General features: G+C 33.7%; 1 protein-coding gene across 2 annotated transcripts; it reads left to right on the top strand.

The window, feature by feature from the left end:
* Positions 1-11,134: 11,134 nt before the first annotated feature.
* LOC142606818 (linoleate 13S-lipoxygenase 2-1, chloroplastic-like) lies at positions 11,135-22,098 on the top strand. Of its 2 annotated transcripts, none has more exons than XM_075778167.1 (9): positions 11,135-11,625; positions 13,275-13,543; positions 17,306-17,546; positions 18,367-18,693; positions 18,787-18,872; positions 19,343-19,453; positions 19,531-19,832; positions 20,294-20,560; positions 20,963-22,098. In XM_075778167.1, the coding sequence occupies exons 1-9, from the start codon at positions 11,250-11,252 to the stop codon at positions 21,720-21,722; spliced, it is 2,739 nt and encodes a 912-aa protein (XP_075634282.1). In that variant the 5' UTR covers positions 11,135-11,249; the 3' UTR covers positions 21,723-22,098. The 2 variants fall into 2 exon arrangements, with proteins under 2 accessions (XP_075634282.1, XP_075634283.1); XM_075778168.1 differs by having other exon boundaries at positions 11,137-11,625; positions 17,309-17,546.

Below are 22,098 nucleotides of genomic sequence, written 5' to 3'. Positions count from 1 at the left end.
GTGAAGATTGAGAACATGTTTTACTTGATAAAGTTAAGAATTTGGAACATGAATTATTTGTTACTAGAGAACAAACTAATAGGTCTGTTAGTTCCAAACTTAATCATATGTTGAGTGTTCAAAAGTCTTCTTTAGATAAAACTGGCTTAGGTTTTGTAGAAAGCATCTTTGTTCCTAAAAAACACATTCCACAAACTTTTTTCCTTCTTCTGAGCCTTGTGAGTGAGGTTGTCAAACCTGTAGAAGTTACACCTCTTAGGAAGATTAGGGTTGACCTTAAAGAGTCTAAACCTAAGACTTCTAATCCTTCTAAAGGCAAGTTGCATGATAGATCTGCATGAGTTTGTCATTTTTGTGAAAAGTCTGGGCATATTCGTTCAAACTGTTTCAAATTGCAAGCTGCTAAGTGAGCAAATAAACCAAAAGTACCTGTGTCTCAAGCACAAGATCCTATGATATTTATTGGTGAATTGGTAAATGCTTTAAACCTTTATTCCAATCCTAAAGCTGCTCAGAATTCTAATGTGAATAATAACTCCAATGCTAGAGTTGCATCTAAAAGGCTTTGGATGCAAAAAGCTCGATCTAATTGATGCTTCATCGCTTTTCTCTTTGTGACTATTGTTCTTTATTGATTTTTTTTTTCTTTGTTTATCTAGGATTTGCATTGTAAGTGAGCAAATAAACCAAAAATACTTGTGCCTCAAGCACAAGATCCTATAGTATTTATTGGTGAATTGGTAAAGGCTTTAAACCTTTATTTCAATCCTAAAGTTGCTCAGAATTCTAATGTGAATAATAACTCCAATGCTAGAGTTGCATCTAAAAGGCTTTGGATGCAAAAGGCTCGATCTAATTGATGCTTCATCGCTTTTCTCTTTGTGACCATTGTTCTTTATTGATTTTTTTTTCTTTGTTTATCTAGGATTTGCATTGTATAACATTCATGCATTTCATTCTAGGTTGTTTTTGTTATTTCTTTTCTGAAACCAAAAAAAAAAAAAAAAAGGGAAAAGGGAAGCAAAATGTGTTTTGCGTTTTTTCTTGGATTTGAAATCAAGGTTGGCCAATTTATTTTTACATAACATGTTTATGTACCTTGTTTAACTTGGATGAGCTTATCTTATTGCACTTTACTAGTTTGAGCTTTGTAGTGCATGTTGTGTGGGAAGATGTTTATAGTTTTTGATCACTTTGTCTTGATCTTGGAGTCACATGTCTTTGATTGTCGGATTTGATCTTAATGAGAAAGACATAAATAACCATTTCACCATTGTTTACTAGCCAATCATGAATACTTTAGTGTATATTGTAAGATTTAGTATTCAAGAAAGTGTAGCACATGCACAAAAAGAATATAAGGTGTAGCATCGATTTAAATGATAAAATTAGTATGTTCATTATTGGACTATAATTAAATCACTTAAATAAAATTGATGTGTACATTATCCCGGTTAATTCTTAATAAGTTTCTGATCAAATAAAATTGGTGTGTACATTATGAGGCAAATCAAGAAATTTATTTGATTATAAACTTTTATTCCAAGAGATGTGAGAGTTATATGATATAACTCTTTAGGTGATAGTCTCTTTCAAAATTATGTGATGAATTTTGTAGAAATTGTGCTTAATTACTATTCACATATCATCTCACATGTATCTCAAGTTTTTACTAGTTGCACACACTACATAAGTTACTCTTTGCTAAACTTTGTACATGTTATTGTGTGTGATTTTGGTTTGGCCAACCAAGTTGTACATGTTATTCCTTGAGTTTTATGCAAAACGTATTTGAAGTTTGAGAATTTAAGGTAAATTGATTAAAAACCTTAATTTTGGAAAAACTGGGTTCAAAACAAGTGTTTTTGAAAAGTATTTCATCTCATATTCATGCATTTTATTCATATATTAATATACTTTGAGGAGTTTCTACATAAAATTGCTTTGTTTTTCAAAAAATTGGTTTTTCCAAAATTTCAATCGATCAAACCTGTTTCTCGACCGATTGAAATTGCGATTAAAGTTTTGGTTTGGTTCTGTGTGTTTCGATCGGTGCTCGATTGCTGATGGATCAATCAAAGACATTTTTGATCGATCGAATCTAATTTTCGATCAATCGAAAATCATATAGAGAGTTTTTTAAAAACTAAGTTTTTCACATGTTCAAACACTATTTCAAAGTTTTCAAAACTCTTTCTCTCTCTATTCGATCGATCTAAGAGTCAAAACAAGATTTTTGTCATTTTCTGTCAAATTTCTTCAAGGTTTTTTGTCATCTAAGGCCGATAAGACCTTTATACCCCTCATTTTTCTTTTATTTTCATGTTTACATGTATTTTTACCAAGAATTAAAGGGATATTTCAAACCTAAGGGAAATTGGGATTTTTGATGATTCAAGCTTTTTCTGTGAAATTTGATCAATGGGTTTTTGTTGTGGGATGTTATACAACTGTTCTTGATGAATTAATTTGATCGATTTGATGAATTTTGAAAACTTGAAATTTCTAGGGCTTAAAATTACCCGATTTGGGGATTTTGTTCAATTGAATTTAATTGGATGAATTTGGCTTGTTGGATTGATTAATTTGATCATTATAATGTATTATCTATATTGTTTAATGATCAATTGGTCAATTTCTTGAAAATTGTAAAAGTGGTTTTTCAAAATTTTTGGGTTTTTGATATAAACTCAATGCTCAAGCCAATTTTGTGATATAAACTCAATGCTCAAGCCAATTTTTGGGTTTTCAATATAAAATCAATGCTCAAGCCAACTTATTCTCACTGCATTAGATCATGCATCATCTGATTATACTGTTCATACATCATATAGATTGTTATTTTTCTATATTGTTTTGTGCTAACTTGCATCTGCCCTTGGTTTTTCTTTTCTTTTGGTTCCTTCAGTGTGTCTTGTCCTATCCTTAGCACCATGCCTAGGAAGATTAGAGCCAATAGGAAAGCCTCCTCTTCTTTTGTACTTTCTTTTGAGAGTGATAGGTTTCTGAGTGAGAAAAACCAGGAAACATATGAGACTTTGAACCTTTTTAGAAACATATGAGACTTTGAACCTTTTTAGAAATATTTGAGCTGAGAGAAAGGTTATTTTAGATGAACTTGACCCTGAGATTAGGAGAAACTTTGAGCGTAGGGGTTGGTTACTATTGCTAGACATTTCTCATCCCCCTCTGGCTACCTTGATTAGAGAGTTCTACTCGAACCTCTCTGTTCACTCCTATGATGCCAACACTCTTATGAGAAGCTGGATACAGGGTGACGAGTACACCACTACTCTTTCGGTAGTGGCTGATGCTCTTGGGGTGCCATTGATCCAGCATCCTGTTTATCCTTACGATGAGTCTCCTCCCCTTGATGACATCATGTTATACATCACTAATACTTCTATCCAGTGGGGTTCTGATCCTCGGATCATGTTTGTAGAGTTAATCGAGATTCATTATCTTTTCTTTTGGATTGCTTGTCATTCTTTGAGGCCTATCTTTCATTTGCACACCATCCTTATAGAAAGATGTGCGTTTTTGTATGCCCTTGTTACCGATGCTCCTATGAGCTTTCCTTATCTTTTCATTCGTTCTTTGATTAAGGTTCATTGGAGTAGTTTTGTTTCTCATGCTCTTTTCTTTTCGGCTTTTAGTTATCGGATCCTTTTACATTTGGGTTTAGAAAACTTTCTCGCGTCTGAGCCTGCTCATATAGTTGCTTCTATAGGTGCCACCTTTCTTAGGCAAATGGCTGCTTAGATGAGAGTAAGCTCTAAACGTCCTAGGGTTGAGACTTATGGCGTCGCACCTCCTCTTCCCTCCTCTACAGGTGATAGTTCTGCTGAGGCGTCTGTCGATCCTGATGCTGCTGCTGCTGTTCCTCCACCTTCTACTTCGGATGATTTAGACATTTGTTGTATGTTGGAGACTATCATGACCTTTTAGGTGGCTTATGGTCAGTTTTTGGTGGACATGCTTGATGGGCTTCATGCTTTGCGAACGGATTTGGAAAGTATTAGACGATCACCTCCGCCTCCTCCTTTTGATGATGAGTGAGTGCCCTTTGGCAATTCATCACAAAAAGGGGGAGTACATATGTAGGAGGAGATTTTATTGTTAGGGGAAGATTTTGATGTTTTGGAGCTATGGAGTTGTAGATTGTATCTAGGTGCTTCATTCTGTATTTATATTTTTGGCTCATGATGTATTGTGTATGGGTTATCCATGATAGGGAGAGATACTTTGATTATATATGTCTCTTGTTTCACATTGTTTATTGATTTATATTTATGAGGTTATTCATGATATATGTCTTTATTTTGTGTTATGTGAAATCAAGAAGTTATATTTGATTACTTGTATTTTCCACACATGTGTTTATGTGTTTGTTAAGTGTTACAAGAATATACAGGTTGACTCAATTGTACTGCTGTCTACACTTGCAATTGATGGATAGTAGTTAGGTTGAATTTGTTGTGTTGGGCTATGATTTTGTAAAGGGTTGTCTTGTTTGTAACTTTGAGCATTTTGTTTAAATTTGTGTTTTGTCATGGATTGTGAAAGGGGAAGTTTGTTGGGTTCTAAGACTTTAGGTTTAAATGTATTAGAATTTCGATTTGTAATGTTGGCAAACCATGATTAAACGTTTAGTCTTGTTTTAGACTTGCTCAAAGTATGTTTAAGTTGTAAAGTTGGAATCGAGTGTATTGCAGGATTTACTGTGTAAATTTGCCTGGCTCAATTGATCGAAAATTAGACTTAATTGATCGAAGTTAGTACAGATTGTTTTTTTGCAAAATTTTTCAATTCAGCCCAAGCCTGTTTTACGTGTAGGGTTTTATATTTTGTCCTAGGTATAAAAACGAAAACCCTAGCCACGTTTTAAGGTTGCTATTTATGCTGTGTGTGTGAATCATTTGTGAGATCTAAATGTGTTTGCCTTCACATACACTTAGGGTTATCAAGATCTAGATTGATATCAAGAGCTTTGTGATTAGTTCAGTTGCAGATTCAAGAGCTTAAAGATGTACAAGCGAAAGTGCTTGTGCTTGCTGGGAATCTAAGAAAGAAGTAGTCCGTGGACTCAGAACTGTCACGTGGTCATGGTAGTAAGTTTCCTACTCGAGGTAGCAATAGGTGTTAGTGGTCTAAGTCACTATTATGTAAAATTCAATTCTTTCATAGTGGATTCGTTTTATCTTGAGGATAGCTAGGTTAAATCCTTTTCAGGTTTTTTACCAGTTTGGTTTTCTTGGGTTATCATATTGTTGTGTTCTTTATTTTTCACACTTTACAATGATATGATTTATATGTGTTAACCTAGATCTGCATAATTTACTTAAGTTAATCACTTAGCTAAATAACTAGGTTAATCTAGTTGTGTTTAAGGGGTCTAAAAACGTACAACTATCATTTCCTCATATCTCAAGGTAGTTTGGAGTAATTTTTCCTTCAATTTTTAATGGAACATTACAATTTACGGCTTTGTAATTTTGTCATATTATAATTTAATTCACAAGATTTAACTTGCTATTTTTGATTCTCAAGGTTTGGACTAAAATGAAATCATTAGACTTTCGACAATAGTAGTTACAACACCGGTAGATAATACAGATTTGAAGATAACATTGCAGTGCTGAAGACGATAATGATTGTGATATTTATAGGTGATGACAGTGGTGATTGTGAGTTGTGACTTTTGTAAGCTTACAAGATAAATAAAGGAGTTAAAGTGAAAATAAAATAAAAATAACAACAGCTTGTATTGCGATACTCTATGTTCTTATCATAAGAAAATTTTATAAAACCCCCTCATAAATTGCTTGTTGGCTGATGCAACTTCCCAAATAATCTGAAATTGCACAGTATTATTCATTGCAGTGAATACATAGATAGTTTAGAGTTTATGCTAAGTTTTTTAAGGCTTCTTGACTCAATATGTCAGTTCCTTCAGCAAAGTCCTTTTTTTCATCAAACAGTTTCTAGGAGATAGGTACGCACAATTAGCCGGCATTAAGCCATTAGCACTTAGCAACCAGCAGGATAACAAGAGATTTGGCTAAGCCCCGACAGATTAACCGGATGAATTGGGCGAGTCATGAATATCAAAACACGGAAATGGTTTGATTACAGCATTCTTGTGCACTAGGACCCAAACTTTGCCCTTGAAACTCATGCATCCACGTATGCAACATTATTATTAATGGGTTCACATATATAATTTTATAAACAATTAGTCATTATTAATTAGTTAGTCCTTTGACAAAATTATATGCCTCAAGATTTTCTAAATAATCCCTTTACTAGTCATCTATGAAAAGTGTTAGTTTTTCAAACCTCACTCTCACAAGGGATTGAATTTTGAATTTCAGAGTAAAGGATTATGCTTTTGTACGTTATGAATTCCAGAACTGATAGTGACGATCGTTTAATTTTCACCATGAAAGGAAGAGAATTCACGAATGAGATTGCATGCCACAAGGATTACTAGTCAGTTTCCACTCTTCTTAAATCTTAACCATGTATTCTCTATCTTCTTGGCCATACTAACGAAACAATACAATAATATTAATACCCACGCGTTTGGTGTTTACACAATTTTTGTTTGCCGCGGAATCGCTAAAGTCCTAAACGTTTCAGTCAGTAGACAGCTGCCTACTGCCACTACATGCTAATTGAGGCCACTCGGAAATCTCAATGCCCTCTGATAGATCAATTGGGTCAACATGCTAGTTATATTATTGTTATAACATATATATAAATTAAGATCAATACTTTAATATTCTTGTCTCTATCAAATAACTTCCGCAAAGAGAGAAAAAGAAAAGGAAAGAAAGTAATTGATGCAAAATTTTGCGTACTTTTTTTTTTTGTTATGCACATATATTTTTCCAGTATATCATATACTCTTTCTAAATAAAAAAAAAAAAAAAAAAATTCTTCCTGTATGTTGCATGAATTTTTTATTTTAATTTTTTTTGGTTAACATAGGAGAACATATACCTCTTTTATTGATATTAAAAAATTGTTATTTTAGAGTTTATGAGAGGTTTAATGGGCATTTTAATATGAATAGTGTACAATTGTTTTTTTTGAAAATATATCCATTAAAAAAAAATCGAATTTAACGGAATTTTGTAGCCACAAGAAATAACTTGTTAATTTTCAATATTTCAAAGAGATTATTTCTGGGTTTCAAAGTTTAGAGGGGAGTACCACACAGTTAAGAGGGGAAAGTGCCATTAACCCCTAAATCTTATATATAATGAAATTTGGACGATGTTTGTAAGAATTCATGAATGGTTAGGATTGGTTGCATGTGGACAATAAGGTATGACAACACTTGGAAACTATGAGTTTTTCTTTTCTTTTTGTCGTTCTAAATGTACGTGGTCGATGTTTATGGGTGCTATCCTTGTGATATAGACTTCAAGAAAATTACAAAATCTTTTGGTTGCTTGACATGTCCAAAAGCTGCAAGTAGAAACAAAATAAAACAAAACTCCAATATTGGACCATACATGTTGATCGGGTTCATTACCTCTTGTCATTTCTAGTTTGCATCAATATAATAGAGGTACATAATTCGGCGAAAATGGGCTTTTGCCCATTTCGTGCAAAAAAATTAGCGTGTGGCCCTCTTTTCCAAGCTAATTAGGGAAATGTTTCTCTTTTGAAACTTGATTTTCTTAAAATTGAGTTGAGCCCTATAGTGGCGTTTAAAGGAGCCTAGAGTGGTGTTTTGGAACTTGAGCTCCATGAACTTGAGTTATAGGTAAAAAAAAAAAAAAAACTTGCATGGAACTTGAGTTCATGAAGCTCGAGTTCCAAAATGCCACAATAGGTTCTGAAAACGTCACTATAGGCTCCTTAAAATGCAACTATAAGGCTCTAATTTTTTTTTTAAACTCGATTTTCTCAAAATCGAGTTTCAAAAGAAGGGTATTTCCCTAATTAGTTTGAGAAAGGGAGAAAATTGCTAATTTTTTTTTGCACGAAATGGGCAAAAGCCCATTTTCGCCTACATAATTCATCGACCACACAAAATTGTTGTTTTCTTTCAACTTCAGAGAGTGTGCGTCTAAGATAGGCATTCAATTTTCAGACAAAGTTTATTGTTTTTTACCTCCCTGACTAAAATATATCAATCTTCACAGCTGCATGTGTTATTCCATAAGACAAACACAACATGTAGGACGGAGTCATAACTTTGAGGTAGGGGATGCGGTTTTATAGTTGGCTGTATGCTGCGGTTTTAATCTCTAATTATACTATTTAATTAGTTGTTGAGATTTTTTTTTTTGTGTGGGTAAGAACAAAATTATTTTTGTTTAGAATTTTGTAAAGGGCAGGGTTTATTTATTTAGGATAAAATTAGTTAATTGAGCTTAATTTTGTTTTTAGCTTTACTGGTAACTTTTGTTGTTGAGCTTTTTTTTTTTTTGGATTGTATTTTTTTTTTTATAGATTTTAGATCTTAATTTTTTTTTGGTCACTAAAATGAGGAAAATGCTAGAGTTACAAGTTTGATTTATTTATTTATAAATTGCTGTTGTGATAAGTGTTTTTTTTTAATTTTTTTTATAGAAATGTGATAAGTGGTTACTGATAATTAAAAAAACAATGTGAGCAGTGTACCCATATGCAAACCAATAAAAATTTGCCACTAAAATAGTTTGTAAAAATGTTATAAAAAAGTTTGTAAGTATAACATTACTTTTAAAAGAATCAATAATATTGTTAAAGGGAAATAAAATATAATTTTATAAAATAAAATTGCTAAAATTAGTACACATATATATAACAATATATATATATATATATATATATATATATTTTTTTTTTTAAATCTAGGGGGGCATTGCCCCCTTTCTAAGAGCATCTGCAACTGGAGGGCCAAATGTCAAATGTAAGGTAGATTTGGCATTTAGGCCCAAAATATGCTCAGCAGCTGGAAGGCTAAAAGTGGGAAAGTATAAATTTTTTTGGTATAGTGCTATAGTGCCATCTTACATGTAAGATGACACTGTAGCATTATGCCAAAAATAATATTAATATTTTATTCCACCTTTTTTGTCTCTCATCTCTCTCTATCTCTCTCTCTCTCTCTCTCTCTATCACACTTTCAGTCTGTCTCCGATGCAAGATCTAAAAACTAGACGTCATGGATTTCGGTTCGTCGCCGCTTTGAGTCCGTGCCGCTGCTGGTGTCAAAAAGCGCCGCCGAAGTGGGTTGCGATCCAGTTCTTCACCAACATAAAAATACTTTTTTTTTTTTTTTTTTTTTGGTCTGACTCACTTCTCTCACTCTTTTTACTCATCCTCTCTCTTCTCTATTTTCTCTCCATCTCCCTCTTCTCTATCTGTTGGCGTGGTGGCTTTGCTGCCATGGTTGATGGATTTCTTGATCAACAACAGTAAGATTGCTGGTGGTTTTTTGTGGGTTTTTCTTGGTGGTCATTGGCGTGGGTTTCTCTCATGGTTGTCGGCGTGGGTTTCTCTTGGTGATCGTTGGTGTGGGTTTCTCTCATGGTTGTCGGTGTGGGTTTCATTGTAGGTTGTTGGTGTGGGTTTCCCTTGGTGGTTCTTGTAGTGGTTGCTTTTTTGTGGTTTTTTTTTTTTTTAGAAACTTTTGTGGTTGTTGTTGGTAGTCGGTTTAGTGGTTTTTTAATGGGTTTTGGTGGTGGCTACTATGATTATGGTGGTGGTTGTGGTGGGTTTGCTTGGTGGTGGCTGGGTTTTTTTCCTTAGCGCTGTGGTTGGGTTTGTTTGGTGCCGTGGTGGGTTGGTGGTGGTGGTGTGGGTGGCGGGTAATTTGGTGGTGGTGTGGGTAGTGGGTTGGGTGAGGGTTTTGTAGTGGTGTGGGCAGTGGTTGTAGTGGGTTTTGTTGGTCGAGGTGGTGGTGGTGGGTTGGGTCATGTTTGGTTTTGTATTTTAGTGGATATATTATTTTATTGAGTAGAACAAGAAAATAAAAGTTGGGATGCTGGGTGTATTGTAAAATGATATTATATAGTTAATAAAGTAACTTTTTGGGATGATAAAATAGGATGTGATAGAATTCCCGGCTGTGGATGCTTTAAGAGTGGTTCCGTCAATGACAACACATATTTATTTATTTTTGTTTGTGTGATGGGCATGCGGCAAACACAATTTAAGACAAACGTATTATATATTGATTCTTGCAATATAAATGTATATAAGTTGACTAACAATGTTTCCAAGTCGTTCACGTCTTCACAGACCTTAGAGTTTATCAGTACGCAAGTGCTACTTTGACGTAATCTAGTGCAATACTGCAATCTCTACCGACCACATTCATTTTCAATACTTATTTGAAAAATGCACGGCAACGTCTATAACTTTCCTGTACTCATATGACATGTTTTGTCAATCCATATTTGGTATTTTGATTTAATTTTCTTTTTAGGTATGCACTAGGGCCTTGTAGAAAAGATTTTGTGTTATACCATTATACTTTGATCTATGTATGGTGGCAATGTGTCACACTAAGATAATAGTTGATACTAATTAGTTGATATTATACTATTTTTTTTCCATACATTTTAACACCCTTAATTATTATTAGAGAAAACTGCGAATTAAGTAATAAAGTCTCCAAAAGGGATTAAAGAGATATATAGTTATCCTTCAAAAAACGAAATTTAGACAAGTGATCTAGGAGTACAAATGTGTATATGGCCTAAAGAGAGAAATGAAAAAAAGAAAAGAAAAGAAGAAACAGCTACAAAAAATGGATGACTGAAATTATAATGTTGCATTAAAATCCATATCATGAACCTATCAAAGGCAATCAAAGCCTGATATAGTGTGGTCCTTGTGGATTGGGAACGGTTCTTGTAAACCTCCCCAAAATGGGAAGGACCATAAAGCAATAGTGACGTTTTTAGTAGTGAAGGCAAATGCCAAAATAGTCCCATTTTACATACATTATTTTCTTCCATATTCGTTCTCTCTTGAATATGGAGAAACGTCTTTTGAATTTGTTTCCTACCCCAGTCAAGATAATGCACTCTTGAGTTCCTACTAAATGAGAACAAATTTGGTTCTCATAATCAAACTAGTTAAAAATAGCGTGTTATCATCGCCATGAGATTTTTCGACGTCCCATTTCTCTCTATATATAAGTCCTTCGCCCTTCCCAATTCTTGTGAAACAATAGTGTACTTTCCTTCACTACGACTCAAATAGACAAACACTCACACACACAAAGTTCCTAAGTAAAAATGTTCATAACACAACTTCACCAGCCACATTTCACTCAAAATCCATTCCTATTGCACTCGCACAAGGCAATCATTGATGGCAATAGCAATGGGAAAGGGAATGGGAATGGGAATGCTTCACGTACAATCTCAGTGCACCACTCATTTCATAAAAAGGCCAAATATGTTGGAGTTCGATCCATGGCTAGTAACGTAAAAGCTGAAGCAAGCACTACTGACGATGAAGAGACCAGTTTTGTGAAAGCCATTGTTACTGTGAAACCTACTATTGGTGGGTTACTTTCAAACCTTGGGATAGGCCGAGGGCTAGATGATATAAAAGACTTGCTTGGTGAAACACTAGTCTTGGAGCTTGTTAGTACAGAGCTTGATCCTAGTAAGTACTGATTTGTCAATAGTATAGGAAGAATTTGTCGTTCTTCCCACATAGTTCTCTCTCTTTCTTTCTTGTAAAAAATTATCTCATGAGATGGTTTTATGGAACATCTATCTCATACATGGATTTAAGAGGTATGTAGAGCCCATTAAATATATGAGATAGGTGCTACATGAAAGGTAAAACCATCTTATGAGATACTTTTTCTTTTGACCAAGAATATCATCAATCAACTTTAATTCAAATGCTTGTGGGGTGTGGAGGGCAAGGACCAGGGTTCAAGTCTCTAGGAGGGAGCTTCACACACATACACTTAGATTAGGCTAGAATAGAAATTCTATCTTTTATATATATATATATATATATATAAAAAACTTTAATTCAAATGATATTTCCTTTTTCAATAAGAATAAATAGAAGGTAAGGTGCAGTGAGTTTAAATTTTATTGAATGAGTCATATGAGTGTATATTACTAATTAAATAAGCTTCGTCTTTAATTGGTCAAAAACACGAAAGAGGACACTTAAAGTCAAAAGCTTGTATATCACATCATTCAAAACAGCTTGAAGTAGCTAGTCCCTACTTAATTGATCTGATTCTGCAATATAAATTCTTGCATTTCTATCCCAAAGTAAGGTTTAGAACCAAATGCTTCAACTACTCTTTACTTTTGAAATTGGAATTTGCTAATTTCGCTCAACATTCCAATCATGATTTGGTCTTCTAATTACATATATTTGTTGAGAGAAACATTTTACAATCACATAGTGATTAATGCATTCAAAATGTATATGGCAACTTTTCTCCAATCTTCTTTTACAGAATCCACATAACATATTTCTACCTTATCCTAACTTTCGAGTTCATCTTTTAAGTATTAAACCAACAAATGAAACATATTAGTTTTCACCAAATGTTCATCACATATTAGAATTAACTCTACACAAACTTGACACTCTCACAAAGCTAATCCCCCAATACAGCCGGTCTTTCTTGCTTCAAATAATAGACAAACTCTCAATTCACAAACGTAGGTATTATTTAACCCCAAAAGAACTATTGAAATAAAAACTTGAGGCAATTTTTGACATAAAACACAGTACACTTAGAGTTTGTTTGGGATCGGATGAAAGTTCAGCTTATTTGAGTTTTTAGCTTCTTTTTGGTATTATTCATAGATTCTATTATATTATTCAGCTAGCTTCTTTTTGTCATACCGTGATTAAAGTTACACATTTTATTTATTCTAGAAATGCACACCAAATTTTATATAAATAGAATGTTATTTATTATATATAATAATATGTAAATTGATATTTTATGTATAATTTTAAAATAAAAAACTTGAAAATTAAAATTTTTATATATAATATAAATATTGATCATTGATCAATAACTCGAAAATTAGACATTAAATATTTTGCAAATGTGGCTTATGAAGAGTATAAGAAGATAAGGTAATTAATCCAACAATGAATTTATGAAAAAAGCTTACTATAAAATTATTAAAGGATAATGTAATATTAAAAAGACGTGTTGTAACTTAAACCTAACACACACTCGCATTGTGATATTTATGTAACTCATTCTTTGCATAACTTAGTGATATTTCCTTAAACTATATGTAATATATTTGAATGTTTTGAAGATACGGGATTAGAGAAGGATACAATTAAAGGATATGCACACAGGACTAGCCAAGAGGAGGCAGAGGTAAAATATGAGTCCAGTTTTGAAGTTCCGATAGATTTCGGGCCGATTGGGGCTGTTTTTGTAGAGAATGAGCACCACAAGGAGATGTATCTTCAAGATATTATCCTCAATGGCTTCCCTGATGGTCCCGTTCATGTGAACTGTAATTCATGGGTTCATTCAAAATATGACAATCCTCAAAAAAGGGCCTTCTTTGCAAACAAGGTCCACCTCTCTCTCTCTCTCTCTCTCTCTCTCTCTCTCATAAGCATATTTTATATGTCCATGTATACAAACATATAATTAGGATATAAACTCGAACTAAACATCATATCTACAAATTTATTCACAAATATATTATTATATTTGAATTTGTATTTGACTCTCTCTCTCTCTCTCATAAGCATATTTTATACATACATATATACAAACATATAAATAGGATATAAACTCGAAGTGAATTCCTGTTAACTTAACTGATAAAGTTTCTGATGGTTGTATAAGAGATCTGAAGTTCAATCCCTGCCTACACAAGAAACTGATAAAGAGCTATCATTAGGAGCGAACCTATAAGTTAAAACTCTCTAAAAAAAAATATATATATATATAAACTCGAACCAGGCATCATATTTACAATTTTATTCACAAATACACTATTATATTTGAATTTGATTTGTTTAATAATTGAGTTTAAATTTTAGCTTGACATTAGTTTGTTGATTAAATAAATGAGAATGAATAATTTTATGGGAAAAATACCAAGAGACCCCCTAAACTTTGAAGCAGTGGCCAAAACATCCCCTAAACTTTTATTTTGGCCAATTTTCTCCTTAAACTGTACAACCCTGCCAAATAAAGCCATCCGTTAATCTGTTTGTTGAGTGACTAACGGAGCACAACACGAACGTGCATTTCATTTATATCAAAGAAAAAAAAATCCACCACATTCTAATAGAGAGTGCATTGCCTGAGTTTATGGTTCTACCGCCGTATATATTATCTACCACCTATCATCATCTGTAAATCTGTAGCCATTATTGCCATCTATGGGTAAGAGAAAAGAGAGTATGCGAGCGTGAGAGAGAAACCCAGATTGTAGAAATCTATGGATTAATTTTAAGTGAGGGAGAGAGAGTTTGAGATGTGGAGAATTAGATTTGGGATTAGTTCTGATATCTGAAAGGCTAGAGCTTGAGAGTTTTTGGCTATGGAGGCTACAGATTGGCTAGAGAGAGAAAATTGCAAGAGAAAGAAATTGCTAATAGACTTGAGGTTTGACTGACGAGAGCTGGAGTGGCACGAGCTTTCCGTCGGAGAAGAGCTCGTCGGCGGGGAGCATGGCCACCTGATCTTCCAGCCTGAACTCGAAATCTCCGGCCGGTGCTTCCAGATCTGGTAGCTCGGAGGGAGGCGGCGATTTCGCCCGCGCCGGCTGTTTGGGAGCTGCGATCTTCAAAGATCGTCGTCGCGGCTGAAGGAGATGCGAGGGCTGAGCCAGCCGTAAGTCGCCGGAGCTAAGTCATTGAAGCTCTCTGGCGACATTCCGATGTTGTTTACACATGCTGATGCCATTTTCTGTAAACAATGTTGTTGAAGCTGTAGCTTTTCAAAAAAAAAAAAAACAGAAATGCCCGTATAAAAGAAATGCACGTGAGGTGCGTTAGTCACTTAACAGAGAGATTAACGGATGACTTTATGTGGCAGGGTTGTGTAGTTGAAGGAGTAAATTGGTCAAAATAAAAGTTTAGGGGGTGTTTTGGTCACTGTCTTAAAGTTTTGGGAGTTTCTTGGCATTTTTCTCGAATTTTATTTATAGTATTTTTATTACATTGAATACGAATGGGTTATTAATAGCCCTTTATATATATATATAGAGAGAGATATATATATATATATATATATATATATATATATTATTTACTTTCTAAATATAACATTTAATAATAATAATAATAATAATAGTAATTATTATTAGGTATTATTATAGTTGTATTAGTATATCGACCTATCTATTTTTATTATTTGAAGAAATTTTGACATGACTATTCTAGTAAAGGTTTTAAATATATATAAAATAATTTTTTTGATATATATTATAGAATTTTATTTTTAAAAAAAGAATATATATATATATATATATATTAATTAGAATAATTAATGATAATGTAACCTTGTAACAGGTAACCCTATAACAAAGTTTGTGGACTATCAATTTTCCATATACTAGATTCTAAAAAAAACAAATTCATACACTATGTAAGTGCAAGTTGTCCTTTTATTTCACACATTTTTTATATGTAAAAAAATGGTCATTATATTTACACGATTGTTTTTTAAAAAAGTGGTCCATTTCTTTTCTATGCCATCATTAATATTGAACGGTCCATTTCCAAAATTTTTCTTCATGGTTTTACTATTTTTTGAATTCAGTATTTAAAATTAACCAAGTCACATAGGTTCCAGTTAGCTCAGCTGGTAAAATTTCTAATTAATGTATAAGAGATCTAGGGTTCAATCTCCGCCTACACCAATAATGGATTGGTGTCTTGATCTGATAATAAAGAGCTGTTATCAGGAGCGGACGCTATAAGTTGAAACTCCCTCAAAAAAAAAAAATTAACCAAGTCATAGAATGATAAAAAGCCAATTAAACAACCACAATTGTTATTTTTTTCCTTAAATTTTGCATTCCAAATCTTTCTTATCTTTGTAACAAAGAAAAACATCACATCCAAATGTGTGTTTTTTCTTGGGATATGTGAATTATAAGTAAAGAGTACAAAATTTAAGATTTCCAATATCTCTTATCTAGCTAATAGTCACAAATTCATGATCCGACTTTGCAGCGTATCATCGTCAAAAATATCCACACACTTGGAACACCATGATTGAATATCATGCATAGGATCAACGAAAGAAAAAAAAGATGAATGCCAAGCATAGTTCTAATTATCATTGTTATTAATACCGTTTCGGACCCCGTTTCGGTTTGTCCAGTGGAATGAAATATTTCGGTACCGGCCGATTTCGGCGTACCGTTTTAAGGTGTTTCGGGTTCCTAAAAATTAAATTATATATATTCTTGTAAAACATCAAATTGTCAATTCTAATAAATAAATAACTAAATTTCAAATAATACAAATCATTTAGTCTTAACTCTTAAGTCTTAAACATCAATATAACATCTATTTAACATCACACAATAAGAAGATTTAGAAGACAATAACTAAATATCAAATAATACAAAACATTTAATCTTAACTCTTATGTCTTAAACCTCAATACAACATCAAATAATAAGAAGATTTATAACAAGTTATTACTCATTACATAAGCCCATAATAATTAATAACTAATAAGCCAACAAAATTTATAACATAATATTAGCCATCAAATTTTTTTTTTTTTTTTTTCCATAGGCCAAATCATGTTCCGGCCGGAATTCACATCTCGGCCGGAATTGGCCGGAATTGGCCGGAACGGCCGGAATGGACCGGAATGGTCCGAAATCTGGCCCGAGGTGGAACGATGGATATCCTGGTACCGGTTTGCATACCGGAACGAAAAATTCCGGCCGTTCCGGCCGGAACGGAACGGAATCAATAACAATGCTAATTATAACCATTTGCATTATTCTAGCGAGATGTGGTCCTACATAGAGTTTGATCCAAGACTTTTTGAGGAAATTTAAAATAAAATTTCATGCATATCATAGGTCTGTTTGGTTAGGTGTTTTGGGAGTTTAAAAGAGTATTTTTAAAACTCAAAACTTTGTTTTACAACCACAACTCCTTATAACTTTTTTTATTGACGTTCATTTTAAACTCAAATTGAACACAGTTTTTTAACAATTTATACAAACACACCCATAACGTAACAGCAATGGTAACCTAACACACACACACATGTATATATTGTGTTCTTATATTAAGACTTTCCTATTGATTTTTCTTTTGGATTGTGTCTTGTATATGTTTGGTTGAGAAGCAGTCATACTTGCCATCGCAAACACCCAGAGGATTGAGGAAGCTAAGAGAAGAAGAGCTTGGGATTTTACAAGGTAATGGCCAAGGAGAGCGCAAGAGTTTTGAGAGGGTGTATGATTATGATACGTACAATGATCTTGGAGATCCTGATACTAGTGTGGATCTTAAAAGACCGGTACTTGGTGGCAAAGAGCACCCTTATCCTAGACGTTGTAGGACTGGGCGCCCTCGGTGTGACACAGGTACCAAATTACTATATATACATTCAATTTTTACGTCTTTTTCAGGATTAATAGCCATTGAATAAGAGCTAGGGAAAACAGAAAACCTAGAAGCAAAATAATTATATACTTTGGTAAATATGTTGCACAAAAGCGTTGAGATATGGCACTTAGACATTGTCAATGTCACCTCCAATCAATGAAAAAATGATTAAGATCATTATCTTCTATGTTTCTTTTCAATCAATGACTTCGCAAAGTATGCATGGGACATATATAGTAGGTAACCTGTCATGGACTATGTTCCTCTCTGCCTCTGGCAACATATTTCTAACTAGAGTAATAAAGACAAAATAATGAAGGCCAGTCTTCTTTGTTGCCTTGGTGGCCCCCACATTTGAAAAAATTATAAAATGAGATAAAAGTAGGATTTTGGATATTATCCTATCCTAGGGTCTCAGAACAATATGAAAAAAAAAAAAAGCAAGATAGAATGAAATAGAATATTGTTATCATATAAATTTAATCATTTTTCACTTTTCTAGGTCATTACTTAATAAAGTTGTTGATCATGAATGATAGACAATCACTGCTATATAAACTCAACACTTACAATAATTTACTTTAACAAATTGTGCTAAAATTTATGTCATAGACTCACTCTTTATTTTTTGAAAGTCTCTATGTGATGTTTATATGATATTTCATTTTTTTAGGGTTCAAGAAACAAAAATAAAATATAACAAAAAAAAATAAATTAGCATAAAAGTGCAAATTTAGCCCTTTCATTCATATACTTGATCCTAACCTATATATGAACAATTGCTTTATATATACATAGATCCATTGTCTGAGAAAAGGGGGAGCAACATTTACATTCCTAAGGATGAAACCTTCTCAGAAGAAAAGCAAGTAGCATTCTTAGCGAAGACTGTACGCTCAGCGTTGCATATAGTAATACCAACCTTAGAGTCTGTAGTCATCGACGAAGACCTCGGATTCCCCAACTTCACAGCTGTGGATTCACTTTTCAAAGAAGGAGTTAAGTTGCCTAATTTGAAAAACGAAAACAAAGGGTTTCTCAAAACCCTTTTGCCTCGACTAGTCAAGGCTATAACTAATACAACAGATGATGTGTTGCGCTTTGAGGCCCCAAAAACAATGGACAGTGAGAAAACAAACTCATATATATGCTATCTTCGACAGTGCTCTTTATTTTTTTGTTACTCTTTCTCTATTTATATGGTTTTTGTGCATGTAGGAGACAAATTCTTTTGGTTTAAGGATGAGGAATTTGCTAGGCAGACTCTTGCTGGAGTCAACCCACATAGCATAAAATTGGTCACGGTATGATAAATTGACATTTACTTCCAAAGCATTGTGCATAAGCGTCCGTAATCCTATGTTATGATATGCACATACAAACATTTTTTCAACAATACAACCAAAACAAAAAATCAAAGTGTCATGTTACATTGTTAAAATGATATTTTGTGATCAATAAATAATAAAAATGGTGTTAGTGATACGTCCATATAAAAGTGATATTTTCTCTAATAATAACTTGTTACCTTAACAAATTGCATGTGAAAAAGTTGTATTTAACATTGCTTGTAAAGAAAAAAAAAAATTCAAAGTCAATTGGCCCTAAAGGGTAATGTATATATAAAAACAAAAATAGATATGATGAGTCTTTAGAATATATAATTATGAGAGCACGCATGCACACACACATATATATAAAGTTTAAAATTACAATTGAAATTAGCTAGAATGATGATCAAACATATGTAAAGCAACACATGAATATCATGCAGGAATGGCCATTGAAGAGTAAACTTGATTCTAAGATCTATGGACCGCAAGATTCAGCAGTCACTACAGAATTAGTTGAACGAGAAATGAGAGGCTTAATGACCATCAAGGAGGTAGCATATACAACTCAAAAACACTATGACCGTTTATATATTGATTTCTTTCTCACATAAATTTGTACACATGGTAGGCCATAAGTCAGAAGAAGTTGTTCATTATAGATTACCATGATCTATTTTTGCCATATGTAAGTAAAGTAAGACAAATTGAAGGCACAACTCTGTATGGGTCACGGACACTGTTCTTCCTAACCCCAGATGACACATTATGGCCCCTAGCCATTGAATTGACTCGGCCACCAATGGATGGGAAGCCACAATGGAAACAAGTTTTCACACCTTGTTGGGATTCTACAAGTGTATGGCTTTGGAGACTTGCCAAAGCTCATGTCCTTGCTCATGAGTCTAGTTATCACCAACTAGTTAGTCACTGGTATGTTCCACTTATAAATTTTGTTTACCATTTGTCATAACTTTTTACTTTTTCATCATTTTTTATTGTTATTTTATTTGAGATAAAATTTTAGTCTAACCTAATATAAATGTATATGTGTGCAAAGCTCACTCTTAGAGACTTGAACTCGAACTTTTGCCCCCTATACCTCATGCACAAGCACTTATACTTGTTGAGTAACTATTCCACTAATTAAGGAAGCGTGGTGGTTCATTATTGTTAATATAGTCTATCATGATTGGAGCAACATTATATCAACTTGAATTCACCACTGAACCACTTTTATAATGCATCAACCACAAAAACCATTTCAATATCTAATCTCATCTTTAAATGGAGATCATCATTTACCCTAAATTTAATTAGGACTTTGGCATCATCAGTCTTCATATTATCATACCATCTATACTGAAATTAAAGGACTAGAAATTATTTTGCAGGCTAAGAACTCATTGTGCTACAGAACCTTATATCATAGCAACGAATAGGCAACTTAGTGAGATGCACCCAATTTATAAACTGTTACACCCACATTTCCGGTACACTATGGATATTAATGCTCTCGCTCGAGAAATACTTATCAATGGAGGAGGGATCTTTGAGAAGTCATTCACCCTTGGCAAATACTCCATGGAGCTTAGCTCCTTCGCCTATGACCAAGAGTGGCAATTCAACCTACAGGCACTACCAGCTGACTTAATTAGCAGGTACTTTGAACTAACCTTTCATAAACAAGCAACAATTTAAGTCATGATTTCTTATGATGTTGTCCATCTAAGGTTCTTGTACAATTCCTAAGTCCTAACACTGCCAAATTGTCAACACACAATAATTCTTCTCTTTGATTGTTAAGGACTAGTATGACTTAATCATTTTCAACTCATTTGACTAAATTAAACACAGATTTTAAATTTTCATTTTTTTTCTAAATATAATTGTACTTTATCATTTTTTTTTTATTTGCTAATATGTACATACTCCCTCCTCTCACATTAGGAGTGGGTCCTATGGTGGGACCCACATGTGGAGCCAAATTCTTGTGTGAAAAGAGTGAGCATTGCCCCCCCTTATTATCTAATAATTTTCTTTTTTTCATTGCTTGAATGCAGGGGAATGGCTGTTGAGGATCCAACAGCTCCACATGGCCTAAAGCTCACAATTGAGGACTACCCTTATGCCAATGATGGCCTCCTCCTTTGGGACTCCATGAAAGAGTGGGTGAGTGACTATGTCAATCACTATTACCCTAACCCAAGTCTCATAGAATCAGATCAAGAGCTCCAAGCATGGTGGACAGAGATTAGAACAATTGGCCATGGTGATAAAAAGGATGAACCATGGTGGCCAGTCCTCAAAACCCCAAAAGACCTCATAGAGATCATCACAACAATAGTATGGGTGACATCAGGACACCATGCAGCAGTGAACTTTGGACAATACACTTACACGGGCTATTTCCCTAACCGACCTACTATTGCTAGAACTAACATGCCCACTGAAGACCCTTCAAAAGAAGCTTGGAAAACCTTTTTGAAAAAACCTGAAGGTGCACTTTTACAATGCTTCCCTTCACAAATGCAAGCAATAAGAATGATGGCTGTCATGGACATACTATCAAGTCATTCACCGGAGGAGGAGTATATAGGGGAGAAAATAGAGCCAACATGGGCTGAGAACCAGGTTATAAAAGCGGCTTTTGAACGGTTTAATGGGAGGTTGATGGAACTTGAGGGGACTATTGATGAGAGGAATGCAAACAAGGATTTGAAGAACCGAAATGGAGCTGGGGTTGTGCCATACGAGCTCTTGAAGCCATTCTCACCTCCTGGAGTGACTGGAAAGGGAGTTCCAAATAGCATTTCTGTTTGAAGTTGAAATATTGTATTGTCATAGATTACCTCAAATTCCAACACATTTCATATTGAAAATTATAAGAATAAGAGGGCCAAATAATTTTTTGTGTAACTACATTAATTTCACATATGTAGGTGGCAAACTAGAGCTTTACATCAGAGATACATTGGTGTTGTTAGAGAATTAAGGGGTTGCCCCTAGTGAGGGTCTTCTTTCAGCACAATGTTTTCTTTCATACGAGAAGTCTAGTGAGTCATGACATATTTCAGAAAAAATTTAACAAGTGTTGATGCGACAACTTATTAATATTGGATAATAAAGTGTTGTCGATGGTAAGCTTACATTGGAATAAAATTTTCAACTCAACAAATTTGAGATTTTTTGTGGAAAA

Source organism: Castanea sativa, chromosome 8 (assembly GCF_040712315.1).
Source record: "Castanea sativa cultivar Marrone di Chiusa Pesio chromosome 8, ASM4071231v1".
Taxonomy (NCBI): domain Eukaryota; kingdom Viridiplantae; phylum Streptophyta; class Magnoliopsida; order Fagales; family Fagaceae; genus Castanea; species Castanea sativa.
Note: the sequence above shows the minus strand (reverse complement) of the source record. Positions and strands in the feature narration are given on the sequence as shown.

What these genes read in the sequence shown, in the direction of transcription:
- LOC142606818 (XM_075778167.1), top strand. Translation starts at nt 11,250, where the DNA reads ATGTTCATAACACAACTTCACCAGCCACATTTCACTCAAAATCCATTC. An exon ending in GCTTAATGACCATCAAGGAG is followed by an intron (nt 19,454 to 19,530) that starts GTAGCATATACA and finishes TACACATGGTAG; the next exon opens with GCCATAAGTCAGAAGAAGTT. An exon ending in CCAGCTGACTTAATTAGCAG is followed by an intron (nt 20,561 to 20,962) that starts GTACTTTGAACT and finishes GCTTGAATGCAG; the next exon opens with GGGAATGGCTGTTGAGGATC.